General features: G+C 38.9%; 1 protein-coding gene across 22 annotated transcripts in view; it reads left to right on the top strand.

Moving 5' to 3' along the window:
- The window catches only part of HERC1 (HECT and RLD domain containing E3 ubiquitin protein ligase family member 1), a 109,648-nt gene that overhangs the window by 64,397 nt on the left and 23,215 nt on the right, over positions 1-22,036 (top strand). For 11 of the 22 annotated variants that reach the window (XM_040602298.1, XM_040602296.1, XM_040602294.1 and 8 more), the window contains 21 exons: positions 1,009-1,164; positions 1,416-1,522; positions 1,765-1,875; positions 1,957-2,133; positions 3,099-3,338; positions 3,539-3,622; positions 4,696-5,216; positions 7,307-8,082; positions 9,143-9,341; positions 10,238-10,398; positions 11,962-12,078; positions 12,247-12,478; positions 13,622-13,746; positions 14,063-14,283; positions 15,500-15,768; positions 16,273-16,325; positions 17,538-17,777; positions 18,397-18,571; positions 19,279-19,549; positions 20,365-20,578; positions 21,261-21,520. In XM_040602298.1, coding sequence (XP_040458232.1) covers positions 1,009-1,164; positions 1,416-1,522; positions 1,765-1,875; positions 1,957-2,133; positions 3,099-3,338; positions 3,539-3,622; positions 4,696-5,216; positions 7,307-8,082; positions 9,143-9,341; positions 10,238-10,398; positions 11,962-12,078; positions 12,247-12,478; positions 13,622-13,746; positions 14,063-14,283; positions 15,500-15,768; positions 16,273-16,325; positions 17,538-17,777; positions 18,397-18,571; positions 19,279-19,549; positions 20,365-20,578; positions 21,261-21,520 — 4,709 coding nt within the window. The remainder of the gene's footprint in view (positions 1-1,008; positions 1,165-1,415; positions 1,523-1,764; positions 1,876-1,956; positions 2,134-3,098; positions 3,339-3,538; positions 3,623-4,695; positions 5,217-7,306; positions 8,083-9,142; positions 9,342-10,237; positions 10,399-11,961; positions 12,079-12,246; positions 12,479-13,621; positions 13,747-14,062; positions 14,284-15,499; positions 15,769-16,272; positions 16,326-17,537; positions 17,778-18,396; positions 18,572-19,278; positions 19,550-20,364; positions 20,579-21,260; positions 21,521-22,036) is intronic. The other 11 variants (XM_040602311.1, XM_040602308.1, XM_040602313.1 and 8 more) reach the window with 10 other exon arrangements.

The raw sequence follows: 22,036 nt of genomic DNA, 5'->3' as shown, positions 1-22,036 counted from the left end.
CAGTGATTACATTTTCTCTAACAGGGACTTTTATAAATAATCCTGTGTGTCAGCTGTGTATAGCAAGGTTTTGGTAGTGGGAAAGTGCTGCAGGGGTAGCTTCTGTGCAGAGGAAGGAGAAGCTTACCCCTCTGTCAGCCAGAACCTATTCCAGCCAGCTCCAAAACAGAGCTGGGGGGGCTGCCTCTGTGGTAACGTCTTAAGAAAGGGTAAAAAAATGCAGCTGTGTGAGAGGGAGTGGGAGAAATGCCCGAGGAACAGCTTTGCAGGCAGCCAGGGCAGTGCAGAAGGAGGGGGAGGATGAGGAGGAGCAGATTCCCCAGTGGCAGCCGGTGGGGAAGGCCTTGGGGCAGCAGGCTGTGCCCCCAGCCGCACCAGGGCCTCTGCCTGAGCAGGGGCTGTGCCTGGAAGGAAGCTGCAGCCTGCAGAGTCCGTGCAGGAGCTGTGGCAACCCATGCTGGGGCAGTCTGTTCCTGAAGGGCTGGAAAAGGATCCACAGTGGAGCATTCTTGGAGAAGTGCAGCCCATGGGAAGGACCCGTTAGGGAGCAGGACTAGTGGAGACAGTTTTACAGAATGGTCACAACCCCCTTTCATTCCCAGTCCCCCTGTTCTGCGTGGGGGTAGGGAGGTGGAAGAGTTAAGGAGTAAAGTCGAGCCTAGGAAGAAGGGGTGGTTGGGGGAAAGGTGTTCTGATTTTGTCCTACTCTGTTTTTCACTGGCGATAAATTGAATTAATCTTCCCCAAGTTGAGTCTGTTTTGCCCGTGATGATAAAAGATGAGTGACCTCCCTGCCTGTATCTTGACCCACAAGCTTTTAATAATTTTCTCCCCGTGTCTTGCTGGGGAGCAGAAGTGGGAGAGCAGCTTGGTGGGCGCCTGTCAGCCAGCCAAGGTCTACAGTCAGCCATCATGTCATAACTGATCGTTGTATTTTTACTTAGAGAAGAGTTTGTTGCCAGTAACAAGGACTGCTAATAAGTGAAAACTTTTAACTAAACTTTCTAGCTGCCCTCCGGAAGCAACATGCAGCGGAATTGCACTTGGGAGACTTTCTTGTTTTCCTACGTAGAGTTGTGTCTTCAAAAGCAATTCAGTCAAAAATGGCATCTCCGAAGTGGACAGAAGTACTTCTTAACATTGCTTCTCAGAAGTGTTGCTCAGGTATGGTCTTTTCGAAATGTGCTCAGTGGTTACCTGCATTTCCGTAGCATGGTTCCTAAAAATAGGTCCTGTTAGAACATGTGTGACATAGTGACCATGTGTGACATAGTGAACATCTGAAACTGATTTCAGTAGACATACACAAGTTACACTTTGGAGAATTGGGCACTGGTGGCATGCAGCTGGCATCATAGGTGTATGCCTGATGCAGAAGTCATTTTCAGATTATTAGTGTATTGTTCCATCTTTAGGAGTTCCCTTGGTTGGCAATTTGAGGACAAGACTTCTTGCACTTCATGTACTAGAAGCTGTACTGCCTGCTTGTGAATCTGGTGTTGAAGACGATCAAATGGCTCAGGTCTTTATATTTTGTTATAAGCTTTTACACCTGTTTCTTCAAAAAGTCTCATTAAACTTTTAAATGTTTCATAGGTTTGTTCAGAGTCCGAATCAAGTGAGGCTCAGTGTAAGATACTTGCTTATCTAAGAGCACTAAATATTTTGACATATCTACCTGCAAAGCAAAGTATAACAGTATGATATTACTTGTTGTGCTCATCTTGGATTTCAAATTACCTGAATTATATTCTAACACCCCAGGTTGTTGAACGATTATTCTCGCTTCTGTCTGACTGCATGTGGGAGACTCCAATAGCTCAGGCTAAACATGCAATTCAAATAAAGGAGAAAGAACAAGAGATGAAGCTACAGGTAACGATGCTTGTACCTTCTCTCTTGACTGAGTGCAGCTGAGTTACATGTACCACAGACATTTTGTCCTGTTTCTGATAGAAGCAAGGAGAGTCTGAAGATGAAGATGAGAATCTTCCCATACAGGAAGTGTCCTTTGACCCTGAGAAAGCTCAGTGCTGCATAGTGGAGAATGGGCAAATTCTAACTCATGGAAGTGGAGGGAAAGGATATGGCTTAGCATCCACTGGAGTTACTTCTGGGTGTTACCAGTGGAAGGTAGGTTGCATAAGTGTATTTCTCAACTTCTCTTAGCTTGTTTTAGAAATATAATATGATTTATAAACAACAGTTACCTATGTTTTTCCCCTTCTGACAACATTCTTGAGTAAATGACATTTTGGCAGTGTTAGTTTTGTGGTTGGACTCGATCTTAAGGGTCTTTTCCAACCTAGATTGTGCTACAGTTTTCTGATTGCCAATCCAAAGTGAAGTGTATGGCTGCTTTTGAGCACTGCCGTTTGGGTATTTCAGTACACAGACTGGAGACAGAATATGTGTTGTGTACTTGTAGAGGTGATGGTACTTGCCCCTGAGATCCAGAATCAGCACATATGTGTATTGTCTTGCAAAATACCTGCTGCTATATGTAGATTTTGAATTTTTTTCTTTGTAACGGCACTTCATAAAACATTTCTTTTTCTGCAAAAAGATGCATCAGCCTGACTGACAAGACCAGCTTTTAATACATCATCTGGAGTGATTTTTTTTTTTATTATTTTATTTTTTTTAGGACTATAGATACATACACAGTTGTAGTCCTTGTTAGTACAGTCTTGGAACATAGCACTCTTACTTCTTTTTTTACTTGGATCTGTGTGAATCACTGTGAACATTAGGAGTAAAGCTTGTTTATTTCTGTAATACTGTTTTTAGCTCTTGTAACCCAACTTCTGGGTGTGTATGTTTTGAGTGAGAAAAACACCTCATCTTTGTGTATTTACGTACAGTTTTCTTAATTACTAGTAGGTTAAGTTTAAATGACTTAATGACTGACCTTATACACCAAGATGTCATTTTAGAGGTAGAGCATGATTTTAGCTTATTAGTTTTCATTCATTAAAAGCTTCTGAGTAAAACAGTTAAAAGTGTACGTAAATATGCATAAGATAAATTTTCAGTGCTTTATTGTGTTGAAATATATATTCTTGACTTTTTTCCATTTGTTTTGTTTTGCCTGCTAGTTCTACATTGTGAAGGAGAATCGAGGCAATGAAGGCACATGTGTAGGAGTGTCTCGCTGGCCGGTACATGATTTTAACCATCGCACTACCTCAGATATGTGGCTATATAGAGCCTACAGTGGTAACCTCTATCACAATGGAGAACAAACTCTGACTCTGTCCAGCTTTACTCAAGGAGATTTCATCACATGCGTATTAGATATGGAAGCAAGAACTATTTCCTTTGGTAAAAATGGAGAGGTATTTAACAGCAGTTGTTTTTTTTTGGTGTTTTTTGCAACAGTAGTTTGGCATGGGTATTTTAGATAAAGCTGAGTGTGATAGTTCAGACTTGTGAAACTTTTGGTACTTGCAAGGATTACAATACAGGTACAACTTTGTCATGTTTCATATTGTTGGTTCTCAGTGTTCTGAGTGTCTTGTCTTGTTTTTTTAACTAGGAACCAAAACTAGCTTTTGAAGATGTGGATGCTGCAGAGTTATACCCTTGTGTTATGTTCTATAGCAGTAATCCAGGAGAGAAGGTAATTTAAATGTTCATCCTCATAGGTGTACTGGTTTTGGCTGAGATAAAGTCAGCATCCTTCACAACAGCCTGTGGTACTGTGTTGTGGATTTCAGTGTTGGTAATGCAGTGGTTTAGCTATTGCTGAACAACGTTTATGCAGCACCAAGGCTTTCTCACTCTGTTCCTCTGAGCCAGTAGATTGGGGGTGGGCAAGAGGCTGGGAGGGAGTGCAGCTGGTCCGCTTGCTTAAAGTGACCGAAAGGGTATTACATACGATGTAATGTCACACGCAGCAATAAAACTGCGAGGAAGTTTGCCAGGGGTTTCTGTTGCTCAGGGACTGCCTGGGTATCAGTCAGCTGGTGGTGAGCGATTGTATTTTGTATCACTTTCTTTTGATTTTATTTTGTCTTTTTCTCTTATTTATGAAACTTTCTTTCTTTCAACCCACGGGTTTTCTCACTTTTGCCCTTCTGATTCTCTTCAGCGTCGGGTGTGTGTGTGTGTGGTGGGGTGTGTGATGATCAAGTGGCTGTGTGGGACTTAGCAGCCTTAGTGGGGTTAACTCTTAACAAGAGGTCATAAATTTTCCTTTTCCTTCTGTTCAGTGTCGGTGTTAGGATGTTGGGTTTTTTGAGGGGTGGAGGTGGTAGCTAACAAGTGCTGAGAATGTTATGGCATGTGTAGCGCTATGTCACTCGCCCACTAGCTAGACTTTTCATAAATTTATATATCATGCAGTCCAATCTATTGTACATTGTATTGTATTTTATTATTTACAATTAATTTACTACAGATTTAATATTCTACACACAAAATTGCATTCCCCAGAAACCAGGGAGAATGCTGTATTAGGAATTCCAGGTAGTCATATCTGAGAAACCATGAACTGTTGTAATTTCAGCCTCCTTGAGTTTGAAGGGGTGCAGGTTTTGATCAGTGTTAAGGTGGATTTCCTAGGGATCCCAAGCCAAAAAAAGACCATACTAGTAGTTTTCTCTATTCAGCAGGAGACTCCTGTATTTATAAAACGAGCTGCTTCAGGTATGTTGAGAAGGTAACGTTTAAACTGTTCTCTTTAACACTTAGGTGAAAATCTGTGATATGCAGATGCGTGGTACACCAAGAGATTTGCTACCTGGTGACCCCATCTGTAGTCCCGTAGCTGCAGTGCTGGCAGAAGCCACTATCCAACTCATTCGTATCCTTCATCGCACAGACCGTTGGACACACTGCATCAATAAAAAAATGATGGAAAGACTGAATAAAATCAAAACGTGTCTTAAAGAAGCAGGCCAAAAGCTGAAGAAAAGTCGCTCAATTCAAAGTCGAGAAGAGAACGAGGTGAGAGAGGAGAAAGAAAATAAAGAGGAGGAGAAAAGCAAACACAGTAGGCATGGTCTGGCTGACCTTTCGGAACTGCAGCTGAAGATGCTTTGTGTGGAAGTGTGGCCTGTTCTAGCAGTAATTGGTGGAGTTGATGCTGGTCTTAGAGTTGGAGGTCGATGTGTACACAAGCAAACGGGACGTCATGCCACCTTGCTTGGAGTAGTGAAGGAAGGCAGCACATCTGCCAAGGTCCAATGGGATGAAGCAGAGATTACTATCAGGTATGCTCATTTCCTACATTTTTCACCATCTAGTAGTGTTTTGTGCTTGGAAGTCTTCAGAAGGTAACATACATTGAACGTTAGGGTCATGCTCATCAATTATTTTATCAGATTTCAAAGTCTGGCTTTTTAAAACAAACAGATATTAAAAGTTAAATTTTTATGATATCCAGTAAATAAAATTACTTGTATATCAAAAATAATTTGATAGTTTGGAATTGATAAGCATTATGAGACTCCTTAGATTTAGCCTCTAGGTTTTGGAGTTGGGATGTGACCAGGTTGCCAGTTTTTCTAGATCTGAAATAAGCATTGCTTGGTTTAGGATCGGTATGTATTGGCTAACTGAAACATTATTGCTCTCTTAATTTACTACAGTTTCTTGGTTATGTCTGTAAAGAGCAGTTTTTTACTGGGGGTTAGTGCCCACTTTTGTTGTAAATGATGAGCATGGTTCTGAAGAGAGACCTGATTTGGTTTATCAGAGTTGTGAACAGGTATCCTTGCTGCATTGTCCTTCCCTTCTTACGGGATGGGGAGATGCTCTGTGGGACCTGAGGAGCAGTTAAGGTCAGGAGAGGGGAGGATTCTCTCTTCTTAATGGTGGGTTGGATGATGGTTTTCAAATTAATGCAGCCTTGAAGTGTAGCGTTTGTTCGTTCACTGACCTGCCTTGGAGAACTAAAGGAGCGCCCTTGTCATAGATGTTAACGCTCCAGAGCTGCTGCTGTGCAGTGGTGGGGAGCACTGGGGAGGAGGCTGAAAGGAGGTGCGGGCGCTGGTTTCCACCTCCCCTGCAGCTGTGCCTTGGAGGGGAGCTCTGAACTGAAGCTAGTGGCTTCTCTGGGTGCTCTGGTGCTCTCACAGGAAATGTCTATGGTTTTGTGTGGAAAAGACGATTCGTTAAATTTCTTAAACTCCTCCTGGCTATAGCTGAGTAGTAATCTTCTGGAGAAATTGAGCAATAATTATTTTTTTCTGCCACCAGTTACAAATAAATTCTGAAACAACTGAGGTCAGTTCACCTGTTGAAACTGTTGCAACATTATGCCTATTTTGTCTTTATGCAAAGGCTGTTGTCACTTTAACTAAATACACTGGAGTGCCATTGCTTGTCATGTGACAATATAGCCTTAAATTAAGTGTGCCCCTAAAATAATTTTAAGTATAATTTGAGTGAAGTGGCACAGTGATTGAACATAGGCAAGCTCTTGGTAATTCATTGAAGTAAGTTCAGAATGTACCTTCTCGATTAAAATCAGGCTAAAGCTTGCTTTCATTTTTAGGTAGAAGTTCACATTGTAAGATGGGAAAACATTGTGGGATAATAAAAGGAAGATTTAAAAGTCCTTTATCTGCTGGATGTATGGAGAATACAAATGTATGGAAATATAGGCTGGTGAATTTTTGTCCTGCTTAGAGTGAAAATGAGTCAAGTCTAACAGTCCTAAATATTACAAAAAACTATCACTGAATATAGATGGACAGATAGACAGACATACATTATGTGTGTCTGTTGGGTTTTCTGACCTGTGTTTTTAAAAAGTCACTGTCCTTTCCAGGTAATCTGTCCTGCCATAACCAGAGACAGAATTATCGTAAGCTATCAGTAATGTGCTCCTTGTGATGAGTAGTTGAACAGGAATGTGAGGGCATTGAAAGCTTTTCTTTAATGTGAAAAAAGTTCAGGAGTGTTTTCATTCTATGGTTTTGTACCTGTTCACAAATTCAGCTCAGGTATGATGATAGAATTTGGCTTAAGGTAGTTTTTCTTAGCAGAAGTCTGTTACATATTCCTAAACAATACGGCAGAAACCTCAGCACAGAATTGATAGCTTCTGTGATGTTTCTGGGTTTTAATGCTTGTTGTTGAAAACCTGTGCATGCTTTGTTGCCTTTACTTTGATACCATATCTCCCCATTTTCTGATCATAACCTCATTTTCCTCTGTTTGCATTTAATTTTTAGAATTGGTTTGTTCATTTTATTAAATATATTTTACATCTTGCTTTGCCTACATTATTTCCTGTACTTTCCTCCTGTCTCTCCCTCACTTGCTTTTTCCTGTGTCATTCTGATCTTTATTAAAGCTTCCCAACTTTTTGGTCGCCTAGTGATACTCCATTGTATAATCTGGAGCCCTGCGAACCACTGCCTTTTGATGTTGCAAGATTTCGTGGGCTGACAGCTACTGTGTTACTGGACCTTACCTATCTGACTGGCATTCATGAAGATACAGGAAAGCAAAGCACCAAGAGACACGAGAAAAAACACAGACATGAATCTGAAGATAAAGGGGAAGTGGACCAGAAAACGGAAGGCGATGTTGGATCAGATACACGATTAGGACAAAGTGCTGATGATAACAAAGGACATAGCTCGACAAGCTCTAAGTCGGAAAATGAAATCGCTTCCTTTTCTTTAGAACCGTCAGCACTCGGTATGGAATCCCAACACCAACCTGCTGAAGGAAGAAAAAAGAATCATGAACATACTCCAAGAAATCATGATATAGTGCAGTCAGAAATCAGAGCAGTACAGCTGTCTTATCTTTATCTGGGTGCTATGAAATCACTTAGTGTTCTTCTTAGTTGTAGTAAATATGCTGAGCTACTGTTAATACCAAAAGTCCTGGCAGAAAATGGTCACAACTCTGATTGTGCTAGTTCTCCAGTTGTTCACGAAGACGTTGAAATGCGTGCTGCCTTGCAGTTCCTGATGCGACACATGGTGAAACGGGCAGTCATGCGTTCCCCAATTAAAAGAGCTCTGGGACTGGCAGATCTGGAACGAGCACAAGCCATGATCTACAAATTAGTGGTTCACGGGCTGCTGGAGGATCAGTTTGGTGGAAGACTTAAACAAGGTACCATTTCAAAATTATGGAAGTATAGTGCTAAATTATGTTATTATTTCCATTAAAATCAATACTAACAATGATAATACAAATAACAATCTTGTAATTTTGTAGTGGTTATACTTTGGAAGAATCTTAATTGAACAGAGAAATTTTACAAAGATGCTTTACTGTTTTGTAGATACAATACTGACATTTTTGCCTTTTCCCCAATCCCTTATTTTAATAAAAAATGAAAGCATATCAGCCAATCAGAAATATAAGAGTTTCTTCTTAAAAATGAGCAGTTCTGTAGATACTTGTCAGAAGGATTTGTGTGATGGAAATATCATATTCACCATTCATTGTTGTTAAACATGATTGTATATGGTCATAGTAACAGGTGATGTTGAGCATGTGTATGTTCCAGGTGTAAGTAACCTGTGTTCCTGTCTGTGAAAATCTCTAAATCGTTTGTGGGGTTTTGGTTTTGAGGTTTTGTTTTCTGAGGTTTTTTTTCTGAGATATTTGGCACTGCCCTAACAGAAGCTGAGGAGAAAATATGTATCATTCTTTTTCTTCTTAAAAACATATGTATTACACTCTGCATCTTCAGGGAAATGATTTGAAAGGGTTTAAAGAAAGAAAAAAAAATCTAAAATGTTAAAGCTTATTAATGTGCTGTCTGGTTCTTCACTGTCTTAAGGACTTCTTATAAACCAACCAAAAACATTTTAAAATGTTACTTACACTGCTGAGTTAGAAATAGCTTTGCCAATCATAAATCTAAATCTCATAAGATCTAGCATAAGTAAATGGCTTCTGTCACCACCTGGAAAGACTTCTTCACCACTTACTGTGTATGTGCCTCAGTACCCTGTGTTGACAGCAGCAGGAGCAGATAGGCTGATTTCCTCATGTACGTCCATGAGTTACTGGCAGCAGTATTTGTATGGTGTCCATTTCTGTGCATCCCTTTCTTTGGGGGGGAATTAAAAATTATAGTTATTTTTGAAAGTTTAGCCACAGCTACTGTTTTGCTCTATGCAATTGTATTAATGTTCCTGTCATGTCCTTTTTTCTGTTGCAGAAGTAGATCAACAAGTAGAAGAAGGTGACCAGTCTCAGCAAGCCCAAACACCAGTTACAACCAGCCCTTCTGCTTCTAGCACAACGTCTTTCATGAGCAGCTCTCTGGAGGATACTACCACTGCCACTACTCCGGTAACTGATACGGAAACAGTTCCAGCTTCAGAATCACCTGGTGTTATGCCTCTCAGTCTCCTTAGGTAAAATACCTTTATTCTTGGCATATATGATTTTGTGGGTGTAAGGAACCAGTTGTGTGGTTTATATACAATATATGTCTTTAGCTGTGTAAACCTTTGAAAATGTTAACATTTATTGTCAAGAACTGCCTCTGCAGAAGATAGAGTTTAATTCGTTACTTTGCCTTGCAGGATATGTGTTACTAGAAATAAAAACCTGCGAAGTTTTTAATCTACACTGTATATATATGTAACGTCTGAGTTCTTCAAGACAGGAGAAAACACCTTCCTTCAGTTCTTGTGTTTATTTGATATATTTTACATTACAAATCTGTGAAATTCGTGTTTTTAATGAATAGTTGTTGAATCTCAAACCAGAGTATATCTTAATTTGTAGGTAACATATCCTGCAAGCTAAGACCTTGTTTGATCCTACCCTCACATACTGAAATGGAAGGAAGATAAAGCTAGTTAATCTGCAGAGGCTGTTTGTGATGCGGAAAGAAATCTGCTTTACATCGAATGGAGTCCTGTTCTAAGTTTGTTAATTCTGTTGATGTATCTGACCTCTGTTCTTAGGGGTTTTGCAGATGCAATTTGACAAAAGCCAGAACAATGTCTTACTACAGGGACAGTAAAATATTCACCTGATTTGTTAGTTGGGCTGAGTTCTGAACACAGTGAGGAAATGGGAAGAGCGTTTACATCTTTTATAGGCAAAGGTGGTAGGAATGAGCTGAGCTGATGTTTCTTCTGCTCACCCCAGTGTATGTATTGCACCTTACCCTCAGAAAACTCAACTGTTGTACAGTATGACTTGCCAAGTGCACTCCGATTTATACGTCAAATTTCTTGTCAGACCTTTTTCAGCATAGTTCTTTTCAATATAAACGTTTATTATTCTTTTTTTTTTAAAGGCAAATGTTCTCCAGTTACCCTACTACAACTGTACTTCCAGCACGACGTGCTCAGACGCCTCCAATATCTTCTTTACCAACATCTCCTTCAGATGAAGTTGGAAGGAGACAAAGTTTGACTTCTCCTGATTCCCAGTCTGCGAGGCCTGCCAATCGTACAGGTAAGCTTGTAGTCGATTACAGATAGAAATGTGGACAAATTAGTAAATTCACAGTTCAGTGTAGTTTCCTAAGACATTGAAAACCAACAGGATTTCTTTTTAATGCAACCTAGCATGCAAAGATTTATTGAAAACTTTCAAATTACTTTCTTAGGACAAAAAGCTGTAGATTGCCTAGCTGTAGACTTTATCAAGCAAATTACTTTTTAAAAGCTGTGGAATGGATTACAAACTACATATATAAAATGAGAACACAGTATGATTGGTAATTACTTCAGAATGTTAACCTGATTTGGGCTTATTTCTTGGTTGTGTGCCACCCTTCAGTGCACTAATTTTCTAGCTTTTGTTAGATCACATACCACACAGAACCCAAGAACTGGTGTATTTTATGACACGTACACCAGTACGGCTCCTTCCAATTAATCTTGTTTAATGAGATAGAAGGGGCTGTTCAACCTTCAAGGGCTCCTCGTGCTGCTGTCTGGAATCACGTGAAAGTAATGCGAGGCTTCTGTTCGTAGAAGGTTTATTACCACCTGCACTGTAGTGCTCAAAACAGAAACTTGCTCTGTTCCAGCATACATGCAGAATGGAATAGCTAGGAGGCTGAGAAAACATGAGAATCTTGAGTCTAAAGAGCACCAGTGAGGATTGTGATGCAGAGGAAATAATTCTAAAAAGAAAAAGACAAGTTCATACATATGCATTTTGTATTAAATTAATGGAAGAGACTGAGTTAAAAGTATGTTTTCCAGATTTCATACTTGGTGCTGAGAAACAAAGACATTGCTTTAAAATTCCTGAGAGAGAAAACTTTTTATGCTTGCTCTTATCTCCATGGTATTAGTTGGGTCTTTTGATTGCTTCATTTATTACATAGCAGCTTGTCTGCTGGGTTTCGCATCTCACTCTCTTTTTTTTGTTGTGTTGTTTTGTTTTGTTTTTTAAACGAAGTGATTTGTGTTTAGTCACGATACTGCCTTTACAGCAGTGGTTTTTAGTACATTGTTGATGCCTTCGTTGATCAAACCCCACTTTTATGGCAAATGATAAGGAAACTCTGAGTTTTGGTCAGTAAGTGACCTCTTTAGAGTCCCTTTAAAGACACTGCACAGAAATATAGCCATTGTCTGCAAAGACATTTTTCAGGTATGTCACCAGCTTGGTTGAGTACCTGAAGAGGTATGTGTATTGATGTAATTTCGTAACACATGGAAATCTTGATGATTCGGACAGGGCTAATTTCATCTGGTCTACCTAAATATAAATCAAATAGATAATTTGGTACAGTTTTAAATAGAAGTAAACTTCTTATAAATATCTGTAAAGAAATAGTTCTTCTAATATCATCTGTATTCTGCTTAATTAAACAAGGGCTTACAGAATATATGTTACCAATGGGCGTGAACACAGTCTAGTTTCATTACAGAAAGCGTCCTACTTTGTGGATAGTAGTAGAGGGGAAAGTTGTTAAAGGCAATTATTCCCTTATTTGAAGGTCTTGTAAATAACACTGAAGGGGGATTTATGCACTTAACATTTAATGTTTTCTGTCTTAAGCTTTGTCTGATCCAAGCAGCCGACTTTCAACATCCCCTCCTCCTCCTGCCATTGCTGTTCCATTGTTAGAAATGGGATTCTCCCTCAGGCAAATTGCAAAAGCTATGGAAGCTACAGGTAATCTATTGCTATAATATCAGTTTAAACTGAAAATATTGATCAACATGAAACACTTTTTTCCAATGGAATACTTAGGTTTTAAGTTCTGTAACCATTTGTGGGGGAGTTATTTTTTCACCATCGATGATACGATACAATTCTAAAGTGTAATTTTCCTGTTTTCAGGTGCCAGAGGAGAAGCAGATGCACAGAATATTACAGTGCTGGCCATGTGGATGATAGAGCACCCTGGAAATGAAGATGATGAGGAACCCCAGTCAGAAGGGACTGCAGATTCACGACATGGGACAATAGTCTCTGGAAGTGGTGGAAAATCTGTTGATCGTTGTTATTGTCAGTCACCAGGTGATATCCCTTCTGCTGATGCCACTGAAATGGAGGAAGGGTTTAGTGAAAGGTAAAATGTGGTTTCCTTCTGATTGCTTGTAATCTGTTTCTGAAACTGAAAATCTCACAACTTCGCTGTTGCTGACAGAACATTACATTGTAATGCCACTTTTGAATTTTGTTACATGAGTAAAAGCAAGGATGCAATTAAATTAAGTGTACACAGTGCATTAGTTTTCCAGTGCTGTTTGTGCACAGAACCAGGGAAGAATGTAACTCAGCACCCTTCCCTCAAAAAAAAAAAAAGGAAGGAGGATTGAAAAAAATGAGAGCATATAGCTTTTCATTTTACCTAAAAGACTTTAGCAATAAAGCAAAATTTCATTACTTGGATATTTTTTTTTTCCTTCAGTGTTTTCATGAACAGTTATTTTTCTGCATTTTTTTTTAAAATTAATTCTTGGTTTGTCCAGAGAGGATGACACTGAATTGAAGTTTGCATGCTCAGTCACCTTCGCAGCCTAAGATCTGAACTATCTATTAAATGAGGAGGAAAGGTGGTGGGTTTTCTTTTCTTTTGTTTTTAATCCTGAAAGTAGTGGTTATATTTTTAAGTGACACCTATTAGGAATCATACCAGCTGTTTTTTTGATAGGGAGGATGACAATTACAAGATGTATTTTGAGAACATTTTTGTTGAGATTCCTTGATACTGAGATACCATTTTTAAGTTTCCTGTTACTTTGCCTCAGGTAAAGTGTAGATCCACTGAGAACTTCACAGATTTTGGTTGGGAGAAATAAACTAAGTAACAGGTGTTACTAGGTAACTTTAAATTCATGTTTTGGAAAACATTTTGGGCAAAAGGGGGAATGACTGAAGCAGCAACAACAGAAATGTTGATTTTATTTATTTTAAAAAGAAGAAACCCAAATCAAGCAGTAGTTAACACTGACAGCATAAAATGAGTATCAAATAGGTGTTGACATTGCTGCATCTGATTAGTTTGAGGTAAATCTCACAGTCAAAAAGACAGTAAGTATGTGCTGCAGTGGAACTGAAAATTCTGAAATTCCAAATGTCCTTTTTTTCTTTTTGTGAAAGAAAGGAAAAAAAATACCAGTAAACATGATCTCAGTATTTTTCCTTACTTTACTGTATGTGGCTGTTTAAACCTTAGTTTGATTTGCATGTAAATTACAAATTCTTGCAGCCCTGATAATATGGATCATGTGGATAACGCAGCTTCTGCGAGCGGACCTCCTTCTAGAAGTCGGTCTGCTGTAACGAGAAGACACAAATTTGATTTAGCTGCCCGAACGTTGCTAGCACGTGCTGGTAAGTATACTGAAAGATTTCCAAGGTCTCTGCTTATCAAGTAAATGAAGAGGAGGGGGACTGGTATTTACCACAAAAGTTACAAAACTCTTTTTCATATGTGTATCAGTGCATATTTAACTTAAGTGTTTTATGTGGTAATAAGTAGATTTATGTTTGGTGGAAGAGTTAAAAACAAAGCAAAAGGAAGTTGAAAGTACAGTCATCTTTATTACATGCAAAATAAACTGCTTTCTTTTTCCTTTTTTCCTTTTTTCTTTTTTTTTCTTTTTTTCTTTTTTTCTTTTTTTTCTTTTTTCTTTCTTTTTCACTTGAGCGGGCTTATACCGCTCTGTACAGGCCCACCGGAACCAGAGTCGAAGAGAAGGGATATCTTTGCAGCAAGATCCAGGGGCGCTTTATGACTTCAACTTGGATGAGGAGTTAGAAATTGACCTTGATGATGAAGCAATGGAAGCTATGTTTGGGCAAGACCTGGCTAGTGATAATGATATTCTGGGAATGTGGATCCCAGAGGTATTGGATTGGCCTACCTGGGTGTGTGTGACTGCAGCGGGGGCTGCTTTAACTTACTGCTTTTGGCATCTTTGTATTTTTAAATCTAAAGTAACATGCATATATGCTTATAGCCTGTTTGAAAATACCTTACTAAATACCAGCAATGCTTAAAATCCTCTTGTGTTCTGTAGCTTCACTTTTAGATTAAACATAGTGCTTTCTTGTGGTTCTTGCTTTGCACTTCCCTATGTACATAGATATTTTCCTCCCTCCTCTGAAAGATGAGAACAGAACTACTATAGTTGTTGTTTTGATGATATCACTCACAAATCAAGTAGGTGGTCCAGGTTGCTTAGCTGTGTGAGGTAACACACACAGTGGGAAATGTTTATTCTGTTTAAAATAAAACCACCACCAATAATATCTGATCTGTAGCAACATAATTTGCACTTAAATCATTTTTTCTTAATTCAGTAATGTATTTCATTCTCTGGGAAGGATATGGTGACAGTCCTGACTCAGTTGTTGTGTGGCCCACTAAAAGTATGTTTGAGGTGAAGAGGAAATGTATTAAGAGCAGCTTGTTAATTTTTGTATTATCCATGTCAAATTAGACAAGCAACTTACAAGACTAAGCTTGTGTCGTCTAATTATGATGCTACCTGACCAATATGGAAGCACGTTTCGGTGTGCATATTGAGCTTTTCAGAGAGCTTGTTTCACTGGAACATCACAATGAAATTACTGACTTAGGATAGAAGTGTAATTCTGGAAAAATTGAACTTTATATCCAGACAAAACCTTGGAATTTATTGACACAAATTATAGTTATTGTTGCTCAGTAAATGTGAAGTCCGATGGCCTGAAAAAAAAAGGATTATTTTTCCTGTGCTGAGTCTAGTCTTAGTCAAGTTCTGAGGAGAACCAGCTAACTTAGATAACAAGGAATGTGAACTAGCAGAGTTATATGTGAAAAGTTATAAGTCAGGAATTTTGAGTCAGATCTGAAATGAAATAGGAAAATCTCATCCTCTGAAACTTTACTTCAAAATGTTTTTCCTGTTCTGACATGACCTGCTCTTCATTATGGCATAAATTGCCTATTTCTGCTTTGCTTTTGTGCAAGGTAACCACTGAAATATCACTCTTTGTAACAGAAATGGGCAGGAACATCCACTTAAGAATATTGACATATTTTGCATCTAATATGAATATATTTATTCTGTAAAAATAACATGAAAATCTTACTATGCAGCATGTTTGTGAATCCGAAGACAGAGAAGAAGTAGTGGTTTGTGAACTATGTGAATCCAGCGTTGTCAGCTTCAATCAACACATGAAAAGAAACCACCCAGGCTGTGGTCGCAGTGCAAATCGCCAGGGCTATCGAAGCAATGGCTCCTACGTAGATGGCTGGTTTGGTGGTGAATGTGGAAGTGGAAATCCTTACTATTTGTTGTGCGGCATCTGCAGAGAGAAATACCTAGCCCTGAAAAGTAAATCTAAAACATCAACTTCTGAAAGGTACAGAAATATTCTGTGTAAAGAAAGGAGACATCTTAAAAATGCTTACTAGCATTAGCATTTTAAGAATTTGATTGCTAGGAATTTTGATTTCTTCAGAAATTGTCTTTATTTCAACTGAGGATTAAAATAATTCTCTGTATTCAACAAAGTCATATTCAGGAAAAAGGTTATCTTGATATTGCTATTTTTTAAATGAAATCCAAGGAATTACTTTTGGGGATGTTGCCAAATCTTGTTGACTTTTTAAAACTTCCTTTCTCAATTCTGGCTGACAATTCCAGTATTTTTTATGGACCTTTCTCACATTAGTACTGCAAAATGCTTCCTCCCTCCACAGACACTTTAGAAGGCCTTTTATTTCTCTATTACTAGCCATTTCCAGAAATCGTATCTATATTGACCTAACAATAAAGTAACTTAATAGTAAAGTTTAAAATTATTATGTATATATGTAAAATATTAGAGCCATTTGGTTATTTTCTTTGTTGCTTTTTCATACAGGTACAAAGGCCAGGCTCCTGATTTAATAGGTAAACAGGACAGTGTTTATGAAGGTATGTTTGTAAGTTGCTGAAGATATTAAATATTTTGCACTTGTACAATGTTTTATTTTTCTGTAAAGTACCTCCATGCAAATAAACCCATTATGAAACTGTGCATGAAGGTATACTTTAAAATCTTCTTCAGACTAGTTGTTGAATTTTAATATTTTTTTTAGTTCAAATGGGAAAAAAAATCAGTGGCACTTTTTCCTGTGTCTTTCATCTAAGTAGCTGAAATGGCGAATACCTGACTTTGGATGATAAGGTGTTGTGGGTGCATGTTATATGCAGAACTGCACATACAAAGCCTTATGTTGCAATACATTTCTTCAGAGTAATGTAGGAGAATTACCTTAAGTTAGAGTGTTAAAAATCTGCCGTTAGGCTTATTCTTACTTGTTCTGCCTTTGTGCTATCTAAGAATGTCTCCTGAGGATGGCTTTCACATTAAACTATTTCTAGTGACTGTGGAAAGCCTTTGCCACACGATTCTTTGATTCTGGGCCTTTCTGTAGCTTAATGTGATGTCAATCATATGATTCGTCACATTTGTCTACTTAAGACTAAATGAGTGCTCCAGAATTTAACAGCCAGTCCATCTTCCAGTAAATAAAACTTGTTCAGGTTCTACTGTATGGGGAGTGAGATAGAGTGGGAGGGATCAGTAAATATAAGTTGTCCTCTGTCTAAGTGGTTGGGAAGTGAATAAAATGCCTAACTGAGTTGCAATTACAGTGATTTTTCTTTTTTTCCTTTCCCCCTGCCCTTCCCCTCCCAGGAAGGAAAAGCAAAAGCCTGGGTGTACTATTATAACTTAAGAACTCATGCATATTCTTTGATAAAATATGAAGACCAGAAATGTCTAGTATCTGTCTTTACCTTTCAGCCCTTTGGCATATGCACCCATTACCGTGCTTTAAAGCACAACCATACGTCTACGCTTTTCACTGTGTTACAGGTTTTGGAGTTATCTTGTGCTAGGTGTGATGACCTCTCATTTCTGTGTTTTTAAAAAAAACAACTAGTTTGATACTTTAGAGAATCTTCCATGAAACTTCTCTGCAGTAGAAATTAAGATCAAGTTTAATGGATGGGGCAAGAGCAGGATTTTGGTTTTCTGATTCATTATGTTGTGTCTATGTCAACATCAGAAGATGGTTTAATCCACGTTTTATACCCTGTATTGTTGTTTTTTTTATTAACTGAAATTACTTGATATTTTAGCTTTTGTAACCAAGTCTAATTACATTTCTGCAACTCCAGAAGACTGGGACATGTTAGATGTAGATGAAGATGAAAAGCTGACAGGAGAAGAGGAGTTTGAATTACTGGCTGGACCTCTTGGGTTAAATGATCGGCGTATTGTGCCTGAACCTGTACAGTTCCCTGACAGCGACCCTCTGGGGGCTTCAGTTGCAATGGTGACAGCCACCAACAGCATGGAAGAAACATTGATGCAAATAGGTACATTTGAATTGGGTTTCATTCAGAGAACAAGTGCCTCCCCTTTGGTGTGGTTTTGTAGGGGCAGTGCAGAAACGTTTTGACAGTCTTTCCTGCCTCCCACCACAAGCAAGTGACGACAGGTTCTAAATTGTCCTTTTATTATAGGGGAGTTAGAGAGAGGAGTGTGAGGCACTTTTATTGGCGGAAGGTATAAAGCTTTTATTTACTAAAAAACCTGTGACTGTGGTCCTGCAATGAATGCCAGTAGCATGTTGTGCAGAACTCAGAGATGGATTCCTGGATTTAAGTTGGGATTTACTGACCAGCCTATTGAAATGCCAGATCATTACTTAAGTTTGTAGGCCCCTCTAATGGAAGAGGGAAGCAGAGGAATTAACATTAACTTGAGTATCATCAAGTTGTGGTCATCAGGCTGAAAATAATAATTAAATAACGGAGTGTATTTCAGGAGTGTATTTTCCTCGCAGTCATTATCACCATAGTTCTGTATGTGTGAAATGTTGAAGAACGAATGAGTAATGTTCAAACTTAGGCCAAATTTGCTTCTGGGCTTATTACTATATGATAATATTTTGCTTTTCTTTAAATACTAATGCAAATTATCATTATTCCTAAGGCTGTCACGGCTCTATAGAAAAAAGTTCTTCTGGCAGGATAACCTTAGGAGAACAAGCAGCTGCCCTAGTAAATCCACATGACCGTGTTATGGCTCTGAGAAGAGTGACTGCTGCCGCCCAAGTCCTTCTTGCAAGAACTATGGTTATGAGAGCACTCTCACTTCTGTCTGTCAGGTTTGTGGCATCCTTGGCAACACTTGAACATTTTCATTTGGAGCCAGTTACCAAGTTATGTTCAATAGGGATGCAGTTTTAAGCTATTTGGGAAAGCAATTCTAATTTTACATACTCGTATCATACTAGTAAGAGAAAAAGTTCTGTTGATTTTGTTCTTTCGAGCCCGGTCTTGAAACTTCTACATCTTATATGGAAAGTGGATTCCAGCAGTGTCAGCCGTTCAGAAAGTAAAGATGCTGTGTTTGTCAGTGAGTTTTTGTGCAAGGGAAGTATTAGATGTAAGCATTGGAAGAAAGAAGGTGAAGTGCAGGAGTTAATGGGATATGAGGATTTAGAAACTGGCCTTGTACAAGATACCTATGTGACTATGAAGACGTCACAGAGGTCTGGCATGTACATGTGCATATTGTCATAGCGTAACTCTAAACATGAATTATCCATGTAACTTTGGAGTGATTCCACGTAAACTCATGGATTTTTGCTAGGGCAAGTCTATTATGTGTTTTTGTCTTCAGCTTAAAAGAAAAGGAGTGGAGGGGGCTACAGCTTCATTTTCTTTCCTCCCCTTGCCCCTGCATAGTAATGATGTCCAGCTAATCAAACAGGCAGTGTTTACTCATGTTTTGGTAATAGTTTTATCCAAACTTACCTTTCTTTCAAAATGTACTCATAAAACCAGGAGTATTTATGTTTGTTTTTGGCAGTGGTTCCAGTTGTAGCCTGGCAGCTGGTCTTGAATCCTTGGGATTAACAGATATCAGAACTTTGGTTCGGTTAATGTGCCTCGCTGCAGCAGGGAGAGCAGGCCTCTCCACAAGTCCATCCACTGTGTCAAGTTCAACAGAGCGATCTAGAGGAATACACAGCAAAACAAGCAAGCCTATATCTTGCCTTGCCTATCTGAGTACAGCAGTGGGCTGTTTGGCATCAAACACTCCTAGTGCTGCAAAGCTGCTGGTACAGTTATGTACACAGGTAGGACTGTTACTTCAACATAAATATTTATATTAAAAGACTTACACATGAGATGCAACAATCCTTTTTTAACATACTGGTAATTTGTGCTCTTATCTTCCGAGCTGTGATCAGACTGGCCTCAGTTTGAGGATCTCCTTAGAGTTCTTGTTTAGGGCTTTGCACAAGAGTATGTTTTACTGTTGGTAAAAAATCGAGCAACTACTTTTTTTTTTTTTTTCTGAGTACTCTTCAAGTGGAAAAAATAGATGTGCTTTTTGTATTGACAGAGTGTTCTCTTAAAGTTTTGGCTTTTCTAATTGAGTCAATTCTGTGTGGAGCACAGATTATATTTAGAAAGAGATGATTACAGCTGTGGACATGCAGCAGGATTTCATATTTATCAGGAAACTTCTAAGCAATCAGAGTAAATAAACTCTTCTGTTCTTCTGAGATTGAAATATAATTGTGGAGAAATAGGAGTGTTGGATGGGATGATGGATTTTATTGTGGTTATTGCTTTTTATGGTACCACCAGGTGCATTAAAAAGGTCTTCTTACTGGTATTCTTGGTTACTTGATGCTTTTTTTTAAAAAAAATAAAAAATCTCTGGATCTGAATAGTTGTTTCTATTAAGTCTAGGTCTTCCCCAGAGCGGAAGACATAAATTCCGTATTGTACATGAAAATAAAAGTGGTTGGGAGCTGAGGATTTCCAAAAAAACCCCCTTGAAAATACTGAAAACACTGCATGATTTGTTCAACTGAAAATATTTTCCAAAATTGACTTTTCTGTTTGTTCTGGTTACTTATTGTCCTTAATTATTTATTTTTAGAACTTGATTTCTGCAGCAACTGGTGTAAACTTGACAACAGTTGATGATCCAATTCAACGAAAATTTTTGCCGAGTTTTTTAAGAGGAATTGCAGAAGAAAACAAACTTGTTACATCTCCAAATTTTGTGGTTACTCAGGCGCTTGTAGCATTGTTGGCAGACAAAGGGGCCAAACTCAGGCCAAACTATGATAAAGCAGAAATTGAAAAGAAAGGTATGATACAGCTTTGTTTTAAAATGTTAATTATTGAATCTTCAATTCCTCGTTTGTATTTGAGAGACTTGCTAGAATAATGTATAAGTAAATATACTCTCAAAACAGTTTAGTAAACAAATTTTACTTAGAAATATGGTCACGCTACATAATGGCATCTTTTCCACTTTGGAAAAAAAAAAATGAATGTATGTGTCTTCAAAGGCATGTAGCCAAGACAGTCCAACCTGATGAAAGTAAGGGGAGTGACAGCTGGTTACTGCCACCAGGCCCTGGCTGGGCCGTTGCGAGCTGGGCCGCGGGAGCTCAGGGGCCAGAAGGAGCTGCTCGGCCTCAGCACCAGGCTGTTCCTTGGTAAAGGGAGGGGAGGACACAGCAGTGACAGCAGTTTATCTCTGTCAGAGGAAGCATTTTCCTGTTCAGAAAGCACTTGTTTTTTGACCAGCCATTTTCCATATGGTTGGAATAAGGCTGCTCATAATTCTCTTCTTAGGGTTTGGGGTGAAATTTTAAAGGGAGTTGTTTTTCTGTTTGTATCGGAAGAGTTTTTCTAGCAGTTAATATGAGCGCAGCATTCTTATGGGGTTTTTTCTCTTTTTCTGGAAATTATGGCTAATTCTGTGTTCGTTTGTGTAATTCTGTTTGGTACTCATCTAGGCATCATCTCACTGTTTTGTTTAAGCAGGTTTAATTGCCCATTTGTATGCCCATCCTTCCTATGATCCTTCTGCTGTAGGCCCTCTGGAGCTGGCTAATGCACTAGCAGCTTGCTGCCTCTCTTCAAGGTTATCTTCACAACATAGGCAGTGGGCTGCTCAGCAGCTGGTGAGAACTCTTGCAGCACACGATCGAGATAATCAAACTGTTCCTCAGACCCTCGCTGATATGGGGGGAGACTTACGAAAATGTTCCTTCATAAAACTAGAGGCTCATCAGAACAGGGTAAGCATGATTTCTCCCAGAATTGCACAAATTCTAATGCTTGCTTTTGTAGAATACAGAAAAAGTAAAATATTATTTTACAAGTATACTGGCCAAAATGATTTCCCACAAGAAGTTAATTTTTGGTGAAGTGAGCTATTGCTGGAGGGTACCTCTAATGCAGAAAAACGCTTAGCTTTGAAGCTTCAGTTAGAGGGGACATGAAAGTGTTCTTACAGTACATGAAGTCAGCATAATCACCTTCAATCTTTTCTTAGACTAGATTTTAATTTGCATTAATTGGTCTGTCACAGGAGTTAAAGTCTTTGTCCCCTATTCTGTGCAATAGTGGCCTGTGGAGCATGGGTCTGAACAAAGTATAGCACCCCGACAGAGCATGCTTAATTACAGTGCGCAATACTGTAGAAGCAGAAAAATCATAGAATGGTTTGGGTGGGAAGGGGCCTTAAAGACCATCTAGTCCCAACCCCCGCCCTGGGCAGGGACATCGCCCCCGCAGCCCAGGCTGCCCCCAGG

This window comes from Falco naumanni, chromosome 7 (assembly GCF_017639655.2).
Source record: "Falco naumanni isolate bFalNau1 chromosome 7, bFalNau1.pat, whole genome shotgun sequence".
Classification (NCBI taxonomy): Eukaryota; Metazoa; Chordata; class Aves; order Falconiformes; family Falconidae; genus Falco; species Falco naumanni.
Note: the sequence above shows the minus strand (reverse complement) of the source record. Positions and strands in the feature narration are given on the sequence as shown.